Source organism: Melanostigma gelatinosum (assembly GCF_949748355.1).
Source record: "Melanostigma gelatinosum genome assembly, chromosome: 2".
Classification (NCBI taxonomy): domain Eukaryota; kingdom Metazoa; phylum Chordata; class Actinopteri; order Perciformes; family Zoarcidae; genus Melanostigma; species Melanostigma gelatinosum.
Window position 1 is genome coordinate 12,696,511 of NC_136635.1, and position 22,058 is coordinate 12,718,568.

Below are 22,058 nucleotides of genomic sequence, written 5' to 3' on the forward strand. Positions count from 1 at the left end.
CAGTGCATGATGAATAATTCATGGTATATATTTAACTCGTTGGAATAAGCAGCCGCAACAAATGACAAACAATTGTCTTGTCGACGTTGGTGCTGAGACACATACAGATCAAACTGACCATGGCTTTTCTCTTTTGTGCTCCCTCCGCCTCTCTTACCTTCAGTCTGCCCAGACAGTTGCCTAATGCAGGTCATGTACCAGAAGAGTACCTCCGTGGTTTCCGGCCCTATGCCACGACTGAGGATGCCCTCCGCATGCCCTCTCTGCCCATGGGCCTGGACCCCGCCACTGCAGCTGCAGCAGCTGCTTACTACCACCCCAGCTACCTGCCCCACCCCTCCTTCACGCCATACAGGTAAGCCTCTCCATCAGTTTGTTTTGTTGACTTGGCATCCATTTCCTCTGAGAGCAAATTGTGCAAACCAGTGCATATGAGTGAACTAAGTATTTGCAATGTTGAGACTCTGCAGTAAACACATTAGTGTATCGCTGACCTTCAATTCGTGTTCCCAGAGGTAAACTATTGATGTTCTTCATTTATTTATGACATTTTCTTAACTGGGGGAGGGATTTCCTTAAGTGTAAGAGAAGTGAAGAATAATGTGAATTAGACAGGTGGCAGAAAAAATTCAACAAATCTGGTTCCAGGTAAACCCGAAAGCAATGTAACAGAATGCAAATAACCAAACCCAGAGTATCATCATGGACAGAAAGGAAGTCTGTTAAAACAGAAGTCCCAGAGTGGAGCGTAAAAACATTACATTCTTGCACTGAACACTGGGGTACCTCTTTGCAACACATACGAGCAGAGTTTATCATACCAGATGCACTGCAGTCCTGAAGTATAGCTTTATATATTATATCATCTGACAGGCTGCTGCTACGAAGCCTCTGTTTGAAAAACATCCTGGTCAGCTGTGCCAAAATGCTTTTAAGAGATTGATTTAAAAACACATCTAGATCGCTGTTTATTGCCAGAAGCTGCAGTGGTGTAATTTACGACCTTCATATCTGCTGTAATGATGCTTTATTGCTTGCTCAATTAGAGTGCTCATAAAACAAGGAGAAGCACTACATGTATGTGACAGTTTGTCTATGGATACCTAATGTTTGTTTTTTTTGTTTGAGATGAAGAAAACTCTGTGTTTGCTTTATTAATGAAGGAGTTGTCTCTATTTAGAAGCTTCTTAAACAAAGCCAGTTAACAGCGAGACCCATTTTCCATGTCTTTACCCGAGCTGGATTATGCCTATGAATAAAATATGAACATCTAAAAGAGAGCCGTGGCTGGTTTTGCCACTTAACTCTATACATCTGGAGATGGTGCATTGCATGCTTTGTGAGAAATTACCATCAAATAATCCCTGAGCCGTTTATTCATCTGAGATAAGATCCTGTTCACGACTGAGGTTTGTCCATTCTCTCATAAAGAACATTTTAAATGAGTTTAGTCTAAGGTAATTTACAATGTTCTGTATCATACAGAGAAAACACCAGCAGCAGAAAATCTATGTGCAATGTGTTTTGTTTAAAAAATACATCTATTTTAAACGTGTACTAGGTTTGATCGTGTGGACTCTGTGTGCGTTGAGAAGGACCCTGCTTGCTTTGGGCTATGACACAGGCAGCGTGCCCCTGGTCTGTCAACCCGGCAAGATCAGAGGACTGCAGCACCCATCACACACTGCGCTGTAATGGACTTAATGAGGGGATGTGCAGTGGATGTCGCGCACATACACAAGTTGTGCATCAAAACACAGCACAGTCTCTCGCTTGCTGCTGTGTGGTGATTGAGGCTAGCTGACAGATACTGCTACTTTCTATGAGAGATGGAAGACCCTGTGATGTTGCTTCTTTGTGAGATGGAAGCGCACACGTTAATTGAAGTGAATGCTGCACCGTCACACAGAGTGACTGAATTGTCTTTTTTTAATTTGTTTTTATTGCAATGCTTATCTCCTAGGATGGATGACCCGTTCTGCCTCTCTGCCTTGAGGTCACCTTTCTATCAGCTGCAAGGAGGGGGAGCTTTGCCTCCCATGCATCCCTCGGCTGTTCACATGCACCTACCAGGGGTCCGCTACCCTGGAGACTTCACGCACCCCTCAATGTCAGCACTGCAGTCTGAGAGGTAAGGTCCCCTTAATTCACGCATACGTACAGTCACAAGTGCATGCATACAATAGATCTCAGCGGTGTGCCGTGATTACTTTCTAATTTAACTGACATCTTTCTACTTCTACCTCCCTGTCGATCTTCTAGGCTTCAGCTGGAGGATGAGCTGCGACAGAGAGAGAGGGATCGGGAACGAGAGCGCGAGCGCGAAAAAGAGAGAGAGCGTGAGGCGGAGAGAGAGAAAGAGCGGGAGAGAGAACGAGAGAGGGAGAGGGAGCGGGAGAAGGAGCTGGAGAGAGAGCGTGAGCGGGAAAGAGAGCGCGAAAGGGAGAGGGAGAGAGAAAGAGAGAAGGAGCTGGAGAGGCAGAAGGAGAGAGCACTGAGAGATAAGGAGCTGCAGGCGTCCAAGGCCATGGAGAGCCACTATCTGGCTGAGCTCCATGCCATGAGGGGGCAGGAGGACAGAACCAAGCCTGAGAGACTCACCCCTAATCGGGCTGGTATGTGTCCGTGCTTCCGCTGTAGCTTCCTGGAGCTATAATCCTACTGCCTGTAAACACATGTCCCTATAAACACTATACATCAGTTAGAGCTGAAACAATGAGGACATTTATGAACAAGTCAAATTATTATTCTTTTTTTTTTTTTTTTAACCTGCAAGAATTGATGATAATCAGTTAATTGTTGAAGTCAATTCTTAAGCTATATGCCTAAAAACTCAGCTGTTCCGACTGTTTTAAAAAAAATTATTATTCTATGATTGTAAACTGAATATTTTGGGGTTTTGGACTATTGGTCAGACAAAACATGCAATTTTAAGAATTTGTGCTCTTTTCCATGTCTTGTGATGAACACTTTACTGTCAGACATTTTCCAGACTGAACAAATCATCAATGCATTGAGAAAATAATTATCAAATGAAAAGCAATTAGTTGTACCCCTACATTCTAACACTGACCTTTCTCCCTCCACAGAGAAAACCAAAGATCCCACACCTCCAGCTCCCAAACCAGTGACGCCAGGACTCCACTCTTCAATGGTCCAATCACATCATCCCATCCCTGGTCTAATCCCGGGCCACGGCCTCTACATGGGGTCCAGCGCTGTCGTGACGGGGCTGTCGGCCTCAATGATTGCTCAGAGGAACAACGAGGAGGAGAGGTGGTTGGCGCGGCAGCGTAAGCTGCGGCAGGAGAAAGAGGATCGTCAGTACCAGGTGTCTGAATTCCGCCAGCAGGTTCTGGACCAGCACCTGGACTTGGGCCGGCCAGCTGACGCAGTAGATCACAGGACGGACCCACACAGGTGAGACAACACTCACGAGACTAAACTCATTGCAGTCCAGTCAACATGTGCAGAGATTTCAAACCCAGATACGTTTTTAACCACATGCCGACAGGATGTATTTACACACGATTTGGCGATTGCAGAGTTGTTTTGCCCAATCTGACAGAGACGAGCAGCTCTGGGGGCTCTATGACACCAACAACGCATGCATGCTTTCAGTGCAAACTATTTTTGGTGTCTGTCTCCGCTAGCCTTATGGGGACAGTTGCTCCTGTGTTCTGAAGCCTCAGAAGCTGGCAGGCTTTATAAGTTTTGTGTTTGAAAAAAACATAAACCTTGTCAGGAGCATCACGTCTGCTCTATTGCTGTCCATGCTTACTTCCAGGCCTGACATGTAGGCCAACAGGCAGCTATGTTCGGGTGTCCTGATGAGGATGTGCTGATGCTGTTTCATGTGTAGTGGGTCGGGGTTTCAAACAGTCGGCGAGTGGGATGGCAAAGATACACAAAGGCTAATTCTCGGCTAATCCTCTCAACCTTGTTCAGCGTAAGCCCCCTGCTTACCCTCCTTTGTTACTGTGCCTGTGTTTGTGGTGTTGTGTGCGATTCAGAAGTGAGGATGTGGTTAATTCTGAACTGCTAGTACAGGACAGATACACACGTCTGCTATCAGTAACCCAACGGTATAATTGCAGAATCACAGCTCACAGGCTGCAGATTGCAGATAACACACATTTACTCACTCATACACACGGAAACGCAAACACAAACACGGAGGCATAGATAATTTGACTGGTAGTGTGCGATTCTGCCAGGTTTGATTTGGAAAGACGCTCGAGAGTCCATCTGCCTTTCTTTCTTCCTCACTGTGGCCATTTCATTTACACTACTACAAATTATTCGTTTCAAGTGTCTGTTTTCACCCTTGTTCCCCCTTTATTTATATATATATATATATACTTCTTCTCTATCTCATATCATTGACTCTGATTCCTTATCTGACAAGCCATCGTTCTCCTTACCCTTTCTATGTCAATCATTTTCCTCTCTGCCTGTCTGTCAGGAGAACACTTCTCCTGGCCTCTTCCTTAGTAGACTGCTCGCTGGACTTATAGTGTGTGTGTGTGTGTGTGTGTGTGTGTGTGTGTGTGTGTGTGTGTGTGTGTGTGTGTGTGTGTGTGTGTGTGTGTGTGTGTGTGTGTGTGTGTGTGTGTGTGTGTGTGTGTGTGTGTGTGTGTGTGTGTGTGTGTGTGTGTGTGTGTGTGTGTGTGTGTGTGTGTGTGTGTGTGCGTGTGTGTGCGTGCGTGTGTGTGTGCGCATGCTACACTACAAGGATCTGACTGATCAAACAGGCCTGTATATCTGGAGGACATTGTGTGTCTTGGCTACATCCTCACTCTGCTCTGGGCTACTCTGTGTGGGCTTGATAACACTGCTTTGCACACAACCCCACGGACATACTGACAGAGATATAGGGAAATAGGCAAGGCATATAAGCACCGTCTCCTTGTTGCATGTGTAATTGGAAAACACTATTAATACATTTGAGAGGAGACATGGGCATTGTACAATATTTTTAGCAGATAAACATGACCCCTGTCCCATTGCATCTCTACAGATCCATACCAAATCACCATGAAATAGGAAGCCGGGACCTCCACCCTCACTTAGGTGCCCCTCCACCCCTCATCTCCCCCAAACCTCCTCAGCCACCACGCGAACACCACCCTACCACCACCTTGTGGAACCCTGCATCTCTTATAGAAACCCCCTCAGAGTCCAGACGTAACCACGAGCCCTCAGGGATGGGACACTACGAGCTCAGTCGGCTGCCCCCGGGGCCCTCCAAATATGAGGATGGAGCACGAAGGAGAGAAGGGGGCGCAATGGAGAAGTATCCCACAATGAGAGGTCCACCGGGCCTGCCGGAACCCAGTACATTCCTTGCTGATCTGGAGAAATCCACCCACACCTTCTTCAGCCACCAGAGGGCATCACTGTCCCTGTCCAGCCAGTATGAGCTGGAGGGAGCCATGAAGAACAATGCCGGACTTAAGAGCCTCCAGGGACACCCGGGGCACAGTAGACACGGACAAGGGCTAGGAATGGTCCCTGGGCCGGGGATGGGACAGGTAGCCACGGTGGGGATGGGTCCAGACACGATGCTGATCTTTGACGAATTCCTACAGCAGCACCGAAGGCCAGTCAGCAAGCTGGACCTGGAGGAGAAGAGGAGGAGGGAGGCCAGGGAAAAAGGTAATCGCACTGTAGCACTACAGCTGATCACATGCTTTGAAAAATCATGGAATTGATCTGGTTTTATTCAACAGTCAACTTTATTAAGAGGATTTTAAAAGTGAGGTGTCAGTAGTGACCTCTTTGCTTGCTGCAGGTTACTACTATGAGCTGGATGACTCGTATGATGAGAGTGATGAGGAGGAGGTGAGATCCCATCTCAGGAGAGTAGCAGAGCAGCCCCCACTCAAACTGGATGACTCCACCGAGGTAAAACACCCGCCAACACGTATATACGTTTTCTGTGCTTTCCGCAAGCACTCGTCGTGACTAAACATGAGATTTCTTTTGCCTCTCTTGCACAGAAATTGGACTTCCTGGGAGTGTTTGGCCTGACCACGGTGGGCCGGCGAGAAGAGCTGGTGCAGCAGAAGAGAAGGAAAAGGAGGAGGAGGCTCAGGGAGCGCAGCCCCTCGCCACCTTTCTCGCACTCAAAACGCACTCCCCCTCCGCCTCCCCAACTCAGCACGCGCTTCACCCCTGAGGAAATGGACCAGGCGCCAGAGCTGGAGGATAAGAAGCGCTTCCTCACCACGTTCAAACTGTCCCATGTCACTATACAGCAGAGGAAAGGTAAGAGGATTCATAGTAATACACAAATCTTTAGTGTTGCTTACCAATCGTTCATCGACATCTCATTTCTGCAACGTTTAGAGGACTAATTGCATGCTCACTTAGCTTTTAGAAAGTAGTAATTCTCCGCTGACACTTCACTTCAGCTGAGCTCTGCCTGCTTTACATGCGCTGCGTTGACTCAAAAGCCTTGTAGGGAAATCATAAAGGGGTCAGACAACGATTGTCACCCTCAAGCCCCTGTATTAGATGCAGCATATTTTCAGCTGTGTATGTATGATGTAAAATGCCTTACATTGCCCCAGTTAGAAAGGTGGACTTGTGTCAAGGTTCTGTTTGTAGACACTTTCAGTAATACGCACGCACACACACGCTCGCATACTGACAAGGACTTGGGAGTGGCAGCAGTGGGTTTACAGTGGTCGGAGTCTAATCCTCTTGATTTACTGTTTGCTGCCTACAGATGGCAGCGCACTGCATCCTACGCTGTCAGGCCACACTCAACCTCTTTACACACACACACACACACACACACAGTTTGTGCGTAAGTTACACACAGACGGGACCAACTAATTCTCTGTCACTTAGAGAATGAAAGGGTGGTTGAAATGCTTCAGGCAATTAAAGAAAAGAGCGTAACATTGGACACCATCAGACATGCCCCTCATCCGCTGTGTAAGAGTCCTCCAGCACAGATTTCTGGTGAGACACATGCTAATGAACATAACCATACATACTTTCTCATCCCTAATTATCCTTAGTTATTCCTTAGTTATTGGTTAGTGTTATAATCATGCATTTGTATGATCTATCTGGCGGTCTATCCTTAGTGATGTGGAGCTTGACCTCATCATGACTCGCGTATGTTCAAATGATTTCAGATTCTGCATTTGCCCCGCCTTCCTCTGAATCAGAAGGCCACCACAGTGTCAGACCTTCTAGCCCCTCCTCACATTGCCCAGCGTCCCCCAATGGTCACCCAAAACCCCTTGGGGAGACATTAAGACCAAAGGAACCCCCTTCTCCAGCTGTCTACCCAGACAAGGCCCGGGGGCCCAGTGAGGGGCCGGTCTCTAAGAGGAGCTCCAGCCTACTGAACAGCTTGCGGCCCCCACACCCCCTGCAGGCTAAAGAGGGCCCTCACAGCATCAACGGACGCACCAAACCCTGGGACAGCTTCACCCCGGAGGAATTTGCCCAGCAGTTCCACGAATCTGTGCTTCAGTCCACTCAGAAGGCTCTGCAGAAGCACAAAGGTGAACAGCACAAGCCTCGTTCATAGATATCTGTCTGCGATGGGGACTAATATGCTACAGGTCTCCCAGGAACAGACAATTTCCCAGAGCCCAGGGTGATGTCTTCAAATGATATGCTCTGTCCAACCAATTGTCCAAAAACAACAAATGCTTGGTCTTTTTGCACGATAAATTAACTTTAGACTCTTTAAAGGTGCTATATATTATTATTAATTGAATAATCCATCACCTAAATTGTTTTCATTGATCAATTATTATAACAATTTATAGACCAAACAATTACTATTAATTAAGAATGGAAATAATTGTCATTTGTATGATTAATCAACTAGTCCTTTCACCACTATTGAAATGAATACAAAAGTATGAAATGCTACAAAACCTCCCTTCTCTCCCATCTTGTCCTTTAGGTGGAGCCACAGGGATGTCGGAGACGTCCCACCTCCAGGAGTCCTCTGTTCACTACAACATTCCAGAGCTTCAGAGCGCCCCTGGTCGGCCGCCGCAACCGCACTCGCAATCGCACTCAAATGCACATTCGTTTCCCCATCCACTCTCACTTGCTCACCCTCAGCCCAACGGGCAGCACTTCTCTGTAGCCCTTCACCGGGAGGCCTCGGGGACGAGGGAGGACCTGTCTGCTCCAGATGACTCTGAGGAAGAAGAGGATGAGGAGGAAGAGGAGGCTCCTGCTTCCAAGTGGCAGGGGATTGAATCTATATTTGAAGCTTATCAGGAATACGTTGAAGGTAAGCAGCTGCAGTGATGGCGCTGAAACTCTCATAACTGCTGTTTTTATGGCGTTTAATATGTCAATATCTGATTGTGTAGGATATATGTAGCAATCGAAGCCTTTTAAAAACACACTGTGTCACAGGTGTATTTTATTTCCTTTTTTAAACATGAAGACATGCATCTGAAGGGTCCTTTAGTGGTAAATTAACCTCGTGGCATCTGCTGTAGCACACGGTCTGGATTCTGCAAAGTAGCCAATGCTCACAGCTTCTTTTTTTTCCTCTAATACCCAACTCTCGTTTTTTTTCGTCCCCATTTTCTCTTATTCAATGTTGTCCTCTAGAGCAAGGTTTGGAGCGACACGTGTTGCAGAGCCAGTGTCGAAGACTAGAAGCTCATAACTACAACCTCAGTCTGACTGCTGAGCAGCTGTCTCATAGCATGGGGGTAAGAAGCCTGCGCACACACCACTTATTGTGAATTCTAATACACTTTGCATCATCTCTAAGCCCTAACTCATCAATACCTACCCCTTAGCATGTCCCTTCCCCACACACACTTCCTTGAGTATGAATTAGCTACACCTCTAATAATCCTTGAAATACATGCTTCCCCTCTCGGAAAATGATGAAACGTCTCATACAGTGTGTAACATGACTGAACGCACCATAAAGTTGTGGTTTCTTCTTTGTTTTTACGCAGCGTTGTATTGATGCCATGTAACAGAAATCATACCCTCGTTGTTCTTTTTGTTCACTTTATATTTCATGTCTTCCCTCTCTGCGTCCCTGGTCGTGTAGGAGATGATGTCCCAGAGACAGAAGCTGGCGGTGGAAAGGGAGAAGCTACAAGCAGAGCTGGAGCACTTCAGGAAGTGTTTGACGCTGCCACAGACACACTGGCCGAGAGGCGGCCATTACAAGGGCTACCCTCCCAGGTGACCCCAACACGCCGACCCGATGGCCCTGGGCCGCCTACTGCCCTTTCAGACTGACACCCAGAGTTTATTTTTCATGGCCGGGTCCACGTGTCTCCACGGAGGAGAATATGGCTGGCTAGATAGGATGGATGAATTGAGTGAATGGATGAATGAACGATGAATGCAGAGGAGACAGGACCATACAGTGAAGGATAGACAGTCTTTGGATTGTGGCCAGCCAGGGACTGTGCCACGAGCCACTAACGTGTGCCAATGTAGCCAACCCAGAGAGCATGGGACAGGAGTACCTGAAGATCAACACACACACCTATTTGTCACACATGCTTCAGTCCCCGCGTCCCCTCACCGCCACAGCTACACAGACAATCCTGCCAACGAGGGAGCAGCTACCCCAAGAGGGGCGTCGTCAAGAGACTCTGAACGCTTCAGAGGCTTCTGGTCAGTCGGGACTGATTTTACCACAGTGGCCACGTGAGCTGTTTGAACTGGAAATGCACTTAAGAATAAAAGCTGAAGAACTACCTGGTGGTACTGTGTTACAACAAAGAACTGTTCGAATTAGGGAAGAACTTAGAAAATGCACATTTTTTGGAAAGAATTAAGGAAATGTTTTATTTCGAAATAGAAAATTTGAGAATAAGAATTTTAAAAGGTGCTTCAGCCTTGTATTGTAAATAATATGAAGACTTAAAAGATTTTGTATGTTTTTATTACTTTAATCATTGTTCTTTTAAAGAAAAAGCCTGCCATTTTTATATGTTTTTGCTTTTTTTTTGGGGGGGGGGGGGTTGGAAAAGAAAGCCTTGCTTTTCGTGTTTGTACTGCTGCTGGCCAGAACAGCTCATTTAGAGACATTCAACAGAGAGAGAGAGAACAGGATACACTCCTCTTACTGCTGACGCAGCCACAACCACCTCATCTGGCGTCTGAGCTCAGCAAAGCTTACTTCGAGGTCTTGAGACACGGCTCCCTCCCTTCCTTCACAGCAACACGTCTCTCTGTTTTAATGCCCATCAGCGTCACTGCTGCTGTTAGCTTGTGATATCCTCTTACAGAAACCAGTTGAGATCCACAGTGACAATATCATTTGTTTTTCTTTTTTCTTTTACTTTGGTCACTTGACATACTTGATTTTGTGAAGACATGAAGAGTCTCTTAAGCAGCCAGCTGATGAAACTGGTTCTTGATGCTTTACCCTACCATTGGACCTTTCCCTTCACTTTGTATGACCTGATATAGCATCAGACTCAATCAATGAGACAGTTTGCATAAAGTTACGCCTTACAAGCCCTTATCAGCAGGCATGAGGACACTGTGCCAAGATGAAAAAAAGGTAGCATTTTGGATTCTTAATTTGTAATTGAGTTGCAATTAGGTAGCCAAACCTTCAAACCAGAATAGCCATCTTCCACTGCTGAATACCTTTGATTCCACTCATCTCCTTCCTGCATTTACCCCCCCCCCTCCTTTTTTTTTTCTTTTTTAGGACTCTCACCATCCAAAGTTCCCAACATGTATAAATAACAGACTGGAAATCACACAAAAATAAGTTTTCAAACCGGGCATTTTGTAGGACACATAAAATCAGATGGGTTGAGTGAACTAGCCTCATATACATTTACAAGTTGTCTGCAAGTCGTCCTCCCCGTCAGCGCTGACCTGACGTTCTACCCTGTAACTCTTGTGGTCTTAAGGGGCTACACAAGTTATAGTGGTGGGACAGTCTGTGTTAAAAGAGTGGGAGGTTTCAGTAAAAACAAACTTGTGCAAAAAGTTAATTTATAAGAACTGAAGCACATGCGGTATGCTAATTGCAAGTGCCTCAAGAATTTGGGAGCATGTGAATGAGTTGCAGTCCACATGGACATTCTACACATAATGCCAGTGATCAGGGACTTAACATTTTCACATTCAAGTGTCTACTGTACGTCTCACACCTTTTCAAATATGTGCATGCCAAGAACCGACACAGAATTCCTTTATCTAAAATGCATCTCTGAGAACCAATTTAATCGCGACACCTTTTTTTTTTATTCTTTTTTGTTTATAAATGAGGCCCAGTTCAGAGGATCCGGTGGATGCAGAGTGTAGTCTGTCATTTTTTACAGAGCAGAAGAGGCTTGCTGAGGTAAGCTGCCAAGGCACAGTTCAGTGTGCGCCTTACCCAGCCTTCCTGCGTCTCCAGCCCACGCACGGCCATGCAATAGCCCCATTACTCAGTGGAGGATGTCTAGATGCTGTGAAATCCTGTTTTTAAAAAATGTACTTGTTTGAATTCATTGTAATGTAATATATTCTTTGTTGAATGTAGTAATTAGGTATTTATGAATATATGGCTGTGATTTCAGACAAAAAAGAAAATAAAATATTTCAAAAATGGTAAATGTCAACCTTTGTCCGTTTGTGGTGCTGGTTGGTAGAACGCTAGAAAGACTCAGTTCTGTTGGCAAAGATTCTTTTTTAGATGTGTCGGCATTTAAACGTCATACCTTTAACCAATACTAACTTGCCACTGGCTTTAAATAAAGAACGTAATGGGTCTTGGTTAGAATGTGGGCGTCCTTTCACCCCACAGGACATGCATTTTTAGGTTTTAGCTTTAGTTGCCCTCCTAAGCACTGACCTCAGAGCTGGTCCTGAGATGCTGTGGTTCTGAAATATTTAGGATGGGTCAAATACAGCGCAAGTGTCCCCACAAGAACTTATATTAGACTTATTAATACATTACCATTCAGAAAAATAATGAAATGCTTTTTTCCCTTATCAGTATGAGTTTAAATTGCCCAGTATGCTAAACCTGAAATCTTATTCTAATAGGCAGACATTTATTTCATCCTAAAATTGAATCACACAGTTGTTACTGCTACTGCTATAGATTCATTTTCTTCTCTATAAATTGTCCAAAAAGCCCAGAGTGAATTCTCTAAATGTTACTACTTAAGTATATACACCTGAAATACGCAAGTTTATTGTGACACGTACAGACATGCATAAAAACGGTGCCAATTTTAAAGCATCCAAAATGACATTAAATACACACATATTTCAAACAGCAGATACATTTAAAGCTTTTCATATGCATGGGGCAATCACTCAAAAACAAAGGTAAAACTCAGTTAGCTTCGATCAACTATTAACATAAATTTGGTGAATTCAATTTCTTCTGTCTTCTGAGATCCTGGTGAGAAAGTTCAACCCTCAGTCAAAGGCTGATCAGATACTCAGTCCAAGATCCAAACCTGCTGCCTCTATCTTGGGGATCAATAGTCTGTGAACTGTCCTTTACTTGAACCAGGCTGCAGATTGGAACGTAGTTTGTACATGCAGTTGAGAGAGTCGAGAAGAAACGCTCGTATGGTGTTGATCTCCATCAGGGTCAGGTTGTCCAGCTTTAGAGGGAAGGAAGCAGAGTGAGACAGGAGACGTGGTCAGTTTTAAATAAATCTAACATTCTTTCTCCAATGACTGCAGTGAACGAGTGTGCTCACATCTGCTGGATCTTAATACCAGAGGGAAACAGGAAGCCGTACGGCCACAAGATGAGGGGATTAAAGTGTAACTGACACTGAGGGTGGCTGCTCGTCCTGCTCAACTTTACCGAATGCATGTTCAGAGCTTTTCATCTCTTGAAGATGCACAAAAATAATTACACAGTGCGTACAATGTTCTTGGATTTCAACTAAACCTCCAGTGGCCATTTGAAATTAGACCGTACATGTATGCAGCCATGTTACCAAAATCTATGCAACTAACACATTTTATTTATTGTTGATTAATCTGTTGATTATAAATCCGTATAGTCGAAAGAAAAATGACAGGTCCCATCACAGGTTCCCCGGATACCAGCTTCACACATTGCTTGTTCTTTTGGACCTCTACTCCAAAGCCAAACCATTATTAGTCCACTATCACAGCAGAGTAAGAAAACCAGCAAATATCCACATTCAAGAAGCTAAAACTACTGAATTTTGGGAATTTTTGAATGCTGGATAAGTTTCTGTCAATTGACTAATTGTTACAGCGCTCCAACATCCCAGTGTGTGACTCTTCATGGTCAGTTTTACCTTGGCATGAGCCTCCAGCTGACTGATGAAGCTGTCGGCGGAGAGGCGGAGTTTGGCAATACGCGTGTCCCAGATGTCTTTGACCAGCGTGCGGATCTCGTCTGCTTTAGGGATGTTGTCAGACGCACTACAGAGAGACACACAAACCATCATGTGATGTAGAGCGCCACATACACAGACGGAAGGTCCTAATCCTGCACGGGGGGGGGATCACTCGAGTTGAAATGACTCACTAGTTCAGCAGCAGTTTGGTCAGCTCCATGTAGTAAGGACTGGGCACAGGCGCGAATGTGTCCTCTTTCCTCTCAAGCTCTCGTATCTCCTCCAGTTTCTCTGCAAGTCAAAAACAGTAGTTTAATAAAACCCATTGCAATATGGAAGAAATTAGCATAAATGTCATTGTCTCTCTCAGACATCTCAGTCATAACAGTTCCAATTAGAGTTGTTAAAGACCTTGGGTTTTGGCTTGGGGCTGAGTGCCAAAGGAAGGGTAGAGAAGTCAGACTATGAAGAGATGGACTGATGTGTTGTTAGTTTTTGTCTTTTGTGGTATTTGTTGACAATAAGAAAACTCCAGAATAATGCCAGCCCTCATAAAAAGGTACCTGCAACCCATTTAACAATTCAAAGTGTAAATAACAACACAGACATTATGAATGATTTACATATGCAAACTAAATGCAGATCCTCTCATTGATACAATGTCTACTTCTGATTCTGGATGAATGTAGTAATCTTAAATCTCTTCTTTTTTTTTCACTTCAAATCATCATGTCTAATGCAAAACATTGCAAAATAGTCCAAAGTGATTCTATTTGTTTCAGCATTTGGAACTTTACTTTGGAATGTGAAAGCAGTGAAGAAGAAGGTCAACCTCCTGAAACTCCACAGACCACAGAGCAGAGATGAAAACACAAGTTGTGTGCTAAGCGTCAAACAAACACAAACTCTAGTGGAGATCTCACCAACATCCATCCACGCAGGAGGAACAATTCTACACTTCTGTCTCTGTTTGAAGTTAAGAGCTAGCCACACAGGAACGTCAACAGGCAGGCCGGGGTTGAAGGGACCCAGGTCCCCCTGAGGACAGACAGACAGAGTTTATTGCGCAACAATATGTTGCAGATTACAGCCGGTGCTTTGGCTTCATTAGTTGTCGTTGCACTGGTGCTTCTGACCCATACAACACACAGTGAAAGCCTGAATCCCCATTGCATGACAATTCATCATCAGACTGTAAGGTTTGTTATGCTAGCGATAGCTAGTCTCTGTTTAACCGTCTTGGCAAACACACTTACTTACCCCGATCAGATAGATCTTGTCCAAACTGAAGTTTGGTATTATCTTCACAGTCTCTTTCTCGGCGAGGAACTCCACCTCCGAGGGATCCATAGCTGTCTGTCTGGCTAGAGTCGACAGTTTAATTTCCCCAATACTTTTTTTACCCTCACATCTGCAACTGCACTTGTTCCCGCGCTGGAGCCCACATGAACGTACAAGACGTAGGATGAGACAGCTACGTCACCAACTGTCGCGCAGTGGCCACTTTGTACCGCGTGCACTTCATCCACTTCGGGTTATTTGCATGTAACGTTAATCCTCTGCTCTTGTCGTATCTGCATTTTTAGAGAATTTGTCCATTTGAAGACTTTTAATTGGCGCGTCAGTAGCCGGTTTCAGTGACGACACTGCCCATTCCTTAATTTGTCTCTTTGTCCGGCCCGGAAGGAAGAAGTGGGTCATGTGACATCAACGACAGTTGCAGGTAAGCGCCACTAGGTGGTACTATTGAGCAGACGATGAAGCCATGCGAATCAATTTTACTTTAGTAAAGGAGCGTGCTATCAAAATGTACACAGAATGTCCCCTTTTGAAATGTAATTTTTTTATATTTTATCATTATTACTTATATTAGTGTAAGTGGCAGTTTGACGTTGTTGTCAGTGTGGAGGAAACTTGAACTACTTCATATTATAGTTTCAACATAGCTGTTTAACCAATAATGTCTTTCAAAACTGTCCCTTTTGATATTTTACAAATGAGAATTTTTTTTATTTTTGGACTGTTGGTTCTGTAGTTCTGTGCTTTGTTGTCACGTGTCCCAGACAGCTAGAGATTCAGATCCACACATTAGATAATAGAAAGAGTTTATGGGACAAATCGTTGTACTGGAGACAAACACACACAGAACGGATGATTAGATCAACGACAATGGTGCCATCTGTCCACCAGGTGTCAGAATTCCCCTCCCCTCTAAATTCTAACCGTTTAAATGAGCTGCAGTAACATCTGTGGAGTAAAACCACATCTGGAGAATAGACACACAGGTAGGTATGAATGTTTCTGCAGAGGGTCACAGAGGTCAGGACTGTGCATGTGAGGGTCAACTAACCATAGTTAAACAAAGGCCTATTTAAATGTATTCATGCATTAAATGAGCCCCAAATAGATCTTGAACTTTAGCTTCAATCTGACTTAAGAAAATTGACCTGACTTTTTTGGTGAATAACATCTGTAAGAGTAAATTATTCATACGTTTGCCTGTGTTACACATATTTTGTACAATGGGTAGCAGTCACCTACAATGGGTGAGTTTTTAAACCGGAAAGACATGCAGACTAGAAATTAAACCAAATCCTGAAGCAGTCAGTAAATCAACCTTTTCAAGTGTCAAAGGCAAATAAATACAGAGTATCACCTAGTAACATAATTTACTAAATGACATGAGTCTGACAAAGACTTGGTTCCAAAGGGGATTTCATTGCATTCAGTTTATAAAATGTATGTAAAAAACGTGACATCCACAGCGTTATTTAATAGCTCTTACTGATTAATTCTAATTTGAAGTACAAAGGTAGTTCTGTATCTACATCAAGTATTGAGATGTGTTAACGTTACATATTAAATAGTAGGATTTAGAGCAGTCAATGAAGTATAAATACAAACTATTCTCTACCTCTTAAAACAGATAGAACACAAAACAAAATTCACAGATTCCTTCGATCTGATTTGACGTACCGTATTTCTGAACAAATGTTCCAGAGGAACAATCAAAAGTCAATACGCCAACATGTGTGTCATCAGAAGAATGGCATTCTGAAGTGTACCAGGAACAACAACAGGAGACATCCATCATAGACATGTTTGCATAATCATCAATAATTTAAAAGTCATATCTTTAGATAAGACAAAGATAATATCAGACAAAACATTTTTATGATTACTGCCTCCCCGGTTCATCTATATTCTTATCTTGTTAATAAATAAACTGGGCTTAACACAAACTACACCTATAATTGAGAATGTGTATCTATATATCATATCTCAGGCGTACAATCATCTCCTTACATTTTATGCTCTCTGTATGGCTACTGGCTGTAATATTAAAAGGAGGAAAAAATAGATATACTCTAGAATTTAAGTTTTTTTGCACACAACAATGAATAAACACAAACCATTGTAGGAAAAAAAAAAACACATCAAAGTTGCATTTAAATCACATAATTGCCTTCATCACCTCAGCATCACCTTGTAAAGGTGGACACATGCCAACAGAGCACATATGGCTCTTGCGCTTGAGAGATTTTGGGCCTAACCGGTCAGTGCTCCGCAGGTTCCTCTCAGTAGGAGTGGCTTTACATGGAACAAAGATCATGCGTTCAGCATTTTCGTACTCCTGTGCTACACGATAAGTAGCATCATGCATGCTGAAACGGCAGAAACATTTATCTATGTGCAGGGTACTTCGGACTGACTGGCTTAGCACAGATCCAGGACGGACTTGTTGATCACAGGGTTGGTCCAGTCATTCCTCAGATCATCCAGGTGATTGTCAAAGTCAATCAAGTTCTCGTAGGACCGGCCCTCTAACAGAGCAGATGTGATCTTCTGTGCTTCGCTCCAGTCCTCAAAACAGTCACTGGAAGGCAAAAAAACATCATTTTGGGATTAAACACCTAAAACATTATCTAGACAATGCACATTATTCTACTCGTTAAGAGAACAGAGAGGTTGTATGCCAGAAGCTGTGGTTGAGGTTGCACATATAACGCAGTCTCTAGAACAAAGACAACTTACAAGGTTACTTCTCTGCCTTTCCACTTGCTTTCATGATGGTCATAGATGTGCACGATGGGCTCAAAACAGCTCATTGTTAATCTACTGTTGTCCACCTGAGAGATAAAACAAAGAAATCACAAGAGATTTAGTAGCATACAGACCTGTTATGTATAGCTTTACACAACCACACCAGTGTCTGACATGTTTTAGGGAACTGACTACCAATTATGTATACTTTACAATGCTCACCATTACAATAAAATACAGCATTTTAGATTGTGTTTTTTCTAACATCTTCCAGGCAGTCAAGTGCATTCATTTAATCTGTACATTATTCAAAAAATATGTTAACAGAAACTTACTTTATGTATGCAAGCAGTCTGTGAACATATTGTTGCTTTTCATTAATATAACACCAACATTGAATGATGATAGTTAAAGAGCACAGACGGGCTGCTGGGTCAGTGCATGTAGGAGCTAGTGGGAGGAGTCAACATCCCAAACTTGAGAAAGCTGATTAACAGCAACCTACTTAGAAATGGTCTGCAGCTACATAACAAATACCAGATTATGGAGCTAAATGCTTGATGTGACAAATTAACCTATTTCAGATTGTCAGACTGCAAATACATGTCTACATACTGAACTAAAGGTAGGATGAACACATTTGTTAAACTAAAAGAGCAAAATCAGAGTCAGCAGTAAAGCATTTGCATAACTTCCAGTAAGTGGATCAAAACATATAATTCATTGACACCGGTCTAAATCATTTACTGTTACCATAACAATTGCTGCTTCGCTAAAGTTCTCAGAAATCCTGGCAGCCACTTTTTCTGCAACTTGGTTTGGTCTGCAAGAGAAGAGGACCAAAAGTAGTTTGGGGCATGGTTTATTACTAGTTGTTTTCTTGGAACAGCAGGGTGTTTGTGTCCATTTTGTATCGTCTGTACCTTGAATCCTGTGAGCGTTCATTGGCTTGATAATATCCAGCAATGACGTAATTATTTTCTTTACACCAAGTATCAATCTGAGATGAAACGTGAAAGAACAGGACAGCATAGGTCAGACCAACAACAGAAAAATGTCCACTTTATTTGGGACACAAAGCTACAAGGAACTCTTTCTAAAACGGCCATGCAATAAACTTAATGTTTATAGAGTAGTTAGTGGTGCTATTTCGGTAAACTGCAAGGTGATTGTAATAGTTAGTGGGGAACAAGGGGCGCACGATATTGAAACCACCTGTTAGTAAGGCAGTGCCATTTAGCGCACCACTAACTTCAGCCTACCAAATAACCACTATAAACGATTTAACGATAACAAAATCAGTACATTTAGTTTTGCAGCACTTGTGTATCCAATAAACGTGGCATTGTTTGTTTTTTTACTTTACGGCTACTTACCAGTGTTAAAGCTACTTCTAGCATTGGTGCCAGAGCGAGAGTACCGTGAAACAGAGGCACACAGTCCACACACAAGATGGGTTCACCGTGGCTGTCTTTCTTTTTCTCCTTCGTCTTCTCTGCCACCAACAATCCATTCACGGCGCAGTGAGAGTACTTCCCAGCATGTAAAACCATTTTACAGTAAGCCTGACTAGTCAGCTGAATAGGCATGTTGATGAGAAAATCGGCGGAATCGGTGAAAAGAAAAATAGCTCCTAAGAAGTTGAGTGGCTACACGATGAGACGGGACTGCTCTCTGCTACGGTTAGCTAACGTTATGCCAACAGAAAAGTAGATATCTACCTAAGCAGTCACCTGACTGACACGGACATGTAAGCGTTACAATTATCTAAAATGACAATAGTCTTTTCTACGCAAGATTCAATCCGGTGTTACGAAATCTAAGCAAATATTGCGTCCACCTTCCTCTCGTTCCTGCAGCACCGGTGGTGCCGTAAATGAAAATGGACATGCCGTAAAATCAGATCGCAAAGCATCATCCATCCGGTCTGTTCGACTCCTCGTAACACGATTTACGTATTTCCGGTCACGATCAAACTTCCTTTAAGAGCGTCGGTGTTCGGGTGCAAGGAAGAGACAGGAGGTTGTATTTTTTTTTTTTTTTACAGCAATAGCCTTCTTCTAACCGTGTAGAATTGCATCACACTTTATAACTAACACACATTGTGACATTGTACATATTTAACGGGAAGTAATGGCCCAACGTTAAGTGACAATTTCAACCGAAATAATCAGTTGTTCACGAGTGACTTTGTCAGATTGGACGGAAGCGAGGACGGGCTAATCTACCGGGTAGCTTTAGTTAGCTTGTAGCATCAGATTTGTGAAGGCAGATAGTTTGGTGTTACAGTGTCTGTCATGCGCTCATATGAATACAAACGAAGCAAATGTGAAAGTATTGTGTGAATTATACAGTACTGGCTCATAGAACCTTGTATTTCAGTGATTGTTTTATTTGGGCGGTATGACCTTGTGTGTGCAGCTAACGCTAACATTAGCTTTGCTTTATAACTAACGGAAGACCTTTGGTTGGGAACAACAACAACGCAATCTAACCTATATACAGTCTATGAATTTAACCTAACGCACGTGCAAAGATATAGTTTGTTTAATGCCTTCGACGTGACTTAATGTGACTGTATGTAAAACATCTGTCAAATGCAGGAATCATATTATATTATAGATTTGCAAACTTAACTGTTCTTAAATATCCAACACCGGCTATGTGATCTTAGCATACGTTTATCAATGTATCTTAATATTTTATATATGTGGTCACCAGAAGAAACATGATAAAGTTTGAATATATTTAAGTTTGCTAATATCTTTCATATCACCTTTTCCACAGAATGCTAGCCACCAGAGCCCTTCGCCTTGTTGGCAAACGTGCCATTTCCACGTCTGTCTGTGTTCGTGGAGAACATGGTAAGAGCGACTCAAACTGACTCTATTTTTGGCGATGGGATAACTATAGAGTTTGTGCCTCATATAATCATTGCTTTTTATGATTTAAAACTCCTACATCAATGATTACCTTTGTACCACAGAACCAAAAAGCGTGAATTTAAAATAAATACCTCGTGACCTTTCCATAATGACAGTTAACCTCCTGCTTTTGGTGTATGTTTTAAAGTAAAGCAAAAACCCTCAACAAATTAGTTTATAGTGGGGCTAGAATTCAATGAAAATGTTTTCCCCCCCAAAAATGATTAAGTGTTCATGTTACTTTATTTACACAAAGATCACTTTTTCTGTTAGTCCCAACACATTTCCATTCTGTAATGTGCTTCAGTCACGTAAGAAGACACCTCTACTCTCCTCCAATCTCTTAACAAACTGACACCGTAGCTAGCTATGTACATCTGTCACTTTGCTTAAGTTGGATCCAAGCCAAGAATATGTGCCAGTGTACAGCTGAGTGTTTTTATCAGCATACTTTCTAAAACAAAACAGTAATAATTATACACAGATGTCAGAAAAGGATGGCATGCTTTAGGGAATTATGTGATAGTGAAACTTATTTGTTACGGCATTCTTTGTCATCTCCTGCAGGTGTTGCTAAGGTAGAGAACTACACTCTCCCTGCCTACTTTGACAGGCGGGAGAATCCCCTCCCAGATGTCTGCTATGTGCAAACCCTGAGTCCAGAGCAGGCGTCCCTGAAAGAGAAGGAGAAGGGCGCCTGGGCTGGACTCTCTGATGAGGAGAAGATTGGATGTATGTTTTTTTATTTTTTATTATTATTTTTTTTTAAATGCTCCAATGTTCATAATTATTGGTCAAACTGATTTTGTTGTTGTCAGATGTCCTATTAATTTAGTGATGTGTTAATGGTAAAGTCATTTTTCATCTATTACAATTGTAACTATCTAGATTTTGTGTTTCCAATGTTTAGTGTACCGCATCAGCTTCAAACAGAGCTTTGCTGAGATGACCCAGGGATCGCAAGAGTGGAAATCTGTGGTTGGAGGGATGTTTTTCCTAGTTGGCTTCACTGGCCTGGTTGTGCTCTGGCAGAGAAAGTATGGTATGTCTGCCAACAAGTGTAATGGCAAGATTTATAATTATGTGTCTGCAAAACTGTTCAAGATTTGATGTAGTGAGGCCTCTTGTTTCCAATTCAAACAAAGTGGAATGCAATTATCTGTGTTACACTTGCTTGATGCAGTCTAATTAAGCATACTACTTAACACATATTGTCTCTTTGCAGTGTATGGACCCGTCCCACACACATTTGCGCCCGAGTGGAAAGAGAAGGAGCTGCAGAGGACATTGGACATGAAAATGAACCCAGTGGAGGGATACGCATCCAAGTGGGACTACGAAAACAAGCAGTGGAAAAAGTAAAAGACCCATAAGACCATAACCCACTTTAAGATAAAGGCAGACCAACTCAAAGATACAAGAATACCTATATTTCTGTATTTATCAATTGTTCACATTACCTCCGTCTCTGCATTTTGGAAGGCCTCTTCCTCTTATGTTCATTGTGTATTATAGAAATAAAAACACAAATGGTTAAACTGATAAAACTTCTCCATTTAATTGTGTTAACTCTGTGACTGTTGTGAAAATACTGCCTTTACATTAAATCACTGTTTCATGTTTCAATGATTTGATCATTTCAAAATGTTTAAATGCCAGCGTGTCTTTACTAGTTGGTAATCTTATCGGTTACTCTAACATGTAATATTACTAGAAATTAATTTTAAAAATAGCCTAAAGTAGATGTTCAGGGGCTCTCCACAACAAACTGTTTCTCTGTTGG

The 22,058-nt window shown here is 42.9% G+C and overlaps 4 protein-coding genes across 6 annotated transcripts in view; 2 read left to right on the forward strand and 2 right to left on the reverse strand.

The window, feature by feature from the left end:
• Nucleotides 1-11,545, forward strand: part of gse1b (Gse1 coiled-coil protein b) — a 156,444-nt gene extending 144,899 nt beyond the window's left edge. For both annotated transcript variants that reach the window (XM_079283838.1, XM_079283839.1), the window contains 11 exons: nt 164-355; nt 1,964-2,131; nt 2,263-2,615; nt 3,090-3,420; nt 5,021-5,658; nt 5,795-5,907; nt 6,003-6,270; nt 7,152-7,526; nt 7,937-8,275; nt 8,605-8,708; nt 9,062-11,545. In XM_079283838.1, coding sequence (XP_079139964.1) covers nt 164-355; nt 1,964-2,131; nt 2,263-2,615; nt 3,090-3,420; nt 5,021-5,658; nt 5,795-5,907; nt 6,003-6,270; nt 7,152-7,526; nt 7,937-8,275; nt 8,605-8,708; nt 9,062-9,202 — 3,022 coding nt within the window. In that variant the 3' untranslated portion in view covers nt 9,203-11,545. The remainder of the gene's footprint in view (nt 1-163; nt 356-1,963; nt 2,132-2,262; nt 2,616-3,089; nt 3,421-5,020; nt 5,659-5,794; nt 5,908-6,002; nt 6,271-7,151; nt 7,527-7,936; nt 8,276-8,604; nt 8,709-9,061) is intronic.
• A 612-nt stretch (nt 11,546-12,157) lies between these two features.
• gins2 (GINS complex subunit 2) lies at nt 12,158-14,825 on the reverse strand. The gene is made up of 5 exons (XM_079282144.1): nt 14,568-14,825; nt 14,231-14,345; nt 13,499-13,598; nt 13,266-13,392; nt 12,158-12,590 (listed from the first exon to the last, which is right to left on the reverse strand). Exons 1-5 carry the CDS (start codon nt 14,655-14,657, stop codon nt 12,462-12,464), a joined length of 561 nt encoding a protein of 186 aa, XP_079138270.1. The 5' UTR covers nt 14,658-14,825; the 3' UTR covers nt 12,158-12,461.
• Nucleotides 14,826-15,957: 1,132 nt separating this feature from the next.
• Nucleotides 15,958-19,211, reverse strand: emc8 (ER membrane protein complex subunit 8). The gene is made up of 5 exons (XM_079295674.1): nt 18,728-19,211; nt 18,275-18,351; nt 18,105-18,174; nt 17,343-17,437; nt 15,958-17,184 (listed from the first exon to the last, which is right to left on the reverse strand). The coding sequence occupies exons 1-5, from the start codon at nt 18,938-18,940 to the stop codon at nt 17,025-17,027; spliced, it is 615 nt and encodes a 204-aa protein (XP_079151800.1). The 5' UTR covers nt 18,941-19,211; the 3' UTR covers nt 15,958-17,024.
• An 85-nt stretch (nt 19,212-19,296) lies between these two features.
• On the forward strand, nt 19,297-21,901 carry cox4i1 (cytochrome c oxidase subunit 4I1). 2 transcript variants are annotated; one of them, XM_079284166.1, is made up of 5 exons: nt 19,297-19,373; nt 20,139-20,215; nt 20,843-21,007; nt 21,186-21,317; nt 21,501-21,901. In XM_079284166.1, exons 2-5 carry the CDS (start codon nt 20,140-20,142, stop codon nt 21,635-21,637), a joined length of 510 nt encoding a protein of 169 aa, XP_079140292.1. In that variant the 5' UTR covers nt 19,297-19,373; nt 20,139; the 3' UTR covers nt 21,638-21,901. The 2 variants fall into 2 exon arrangements, with proteins under 2 accessions (XP_079140292.1, XP_079140293.1); XM_079284167.1 differs by lacking the exon at nt 19,297-19,373 and adding an exon at nt 19,459-19,582.
• Nucleotides 21,902-22,058: the final 157 nt, after the last annotated feature.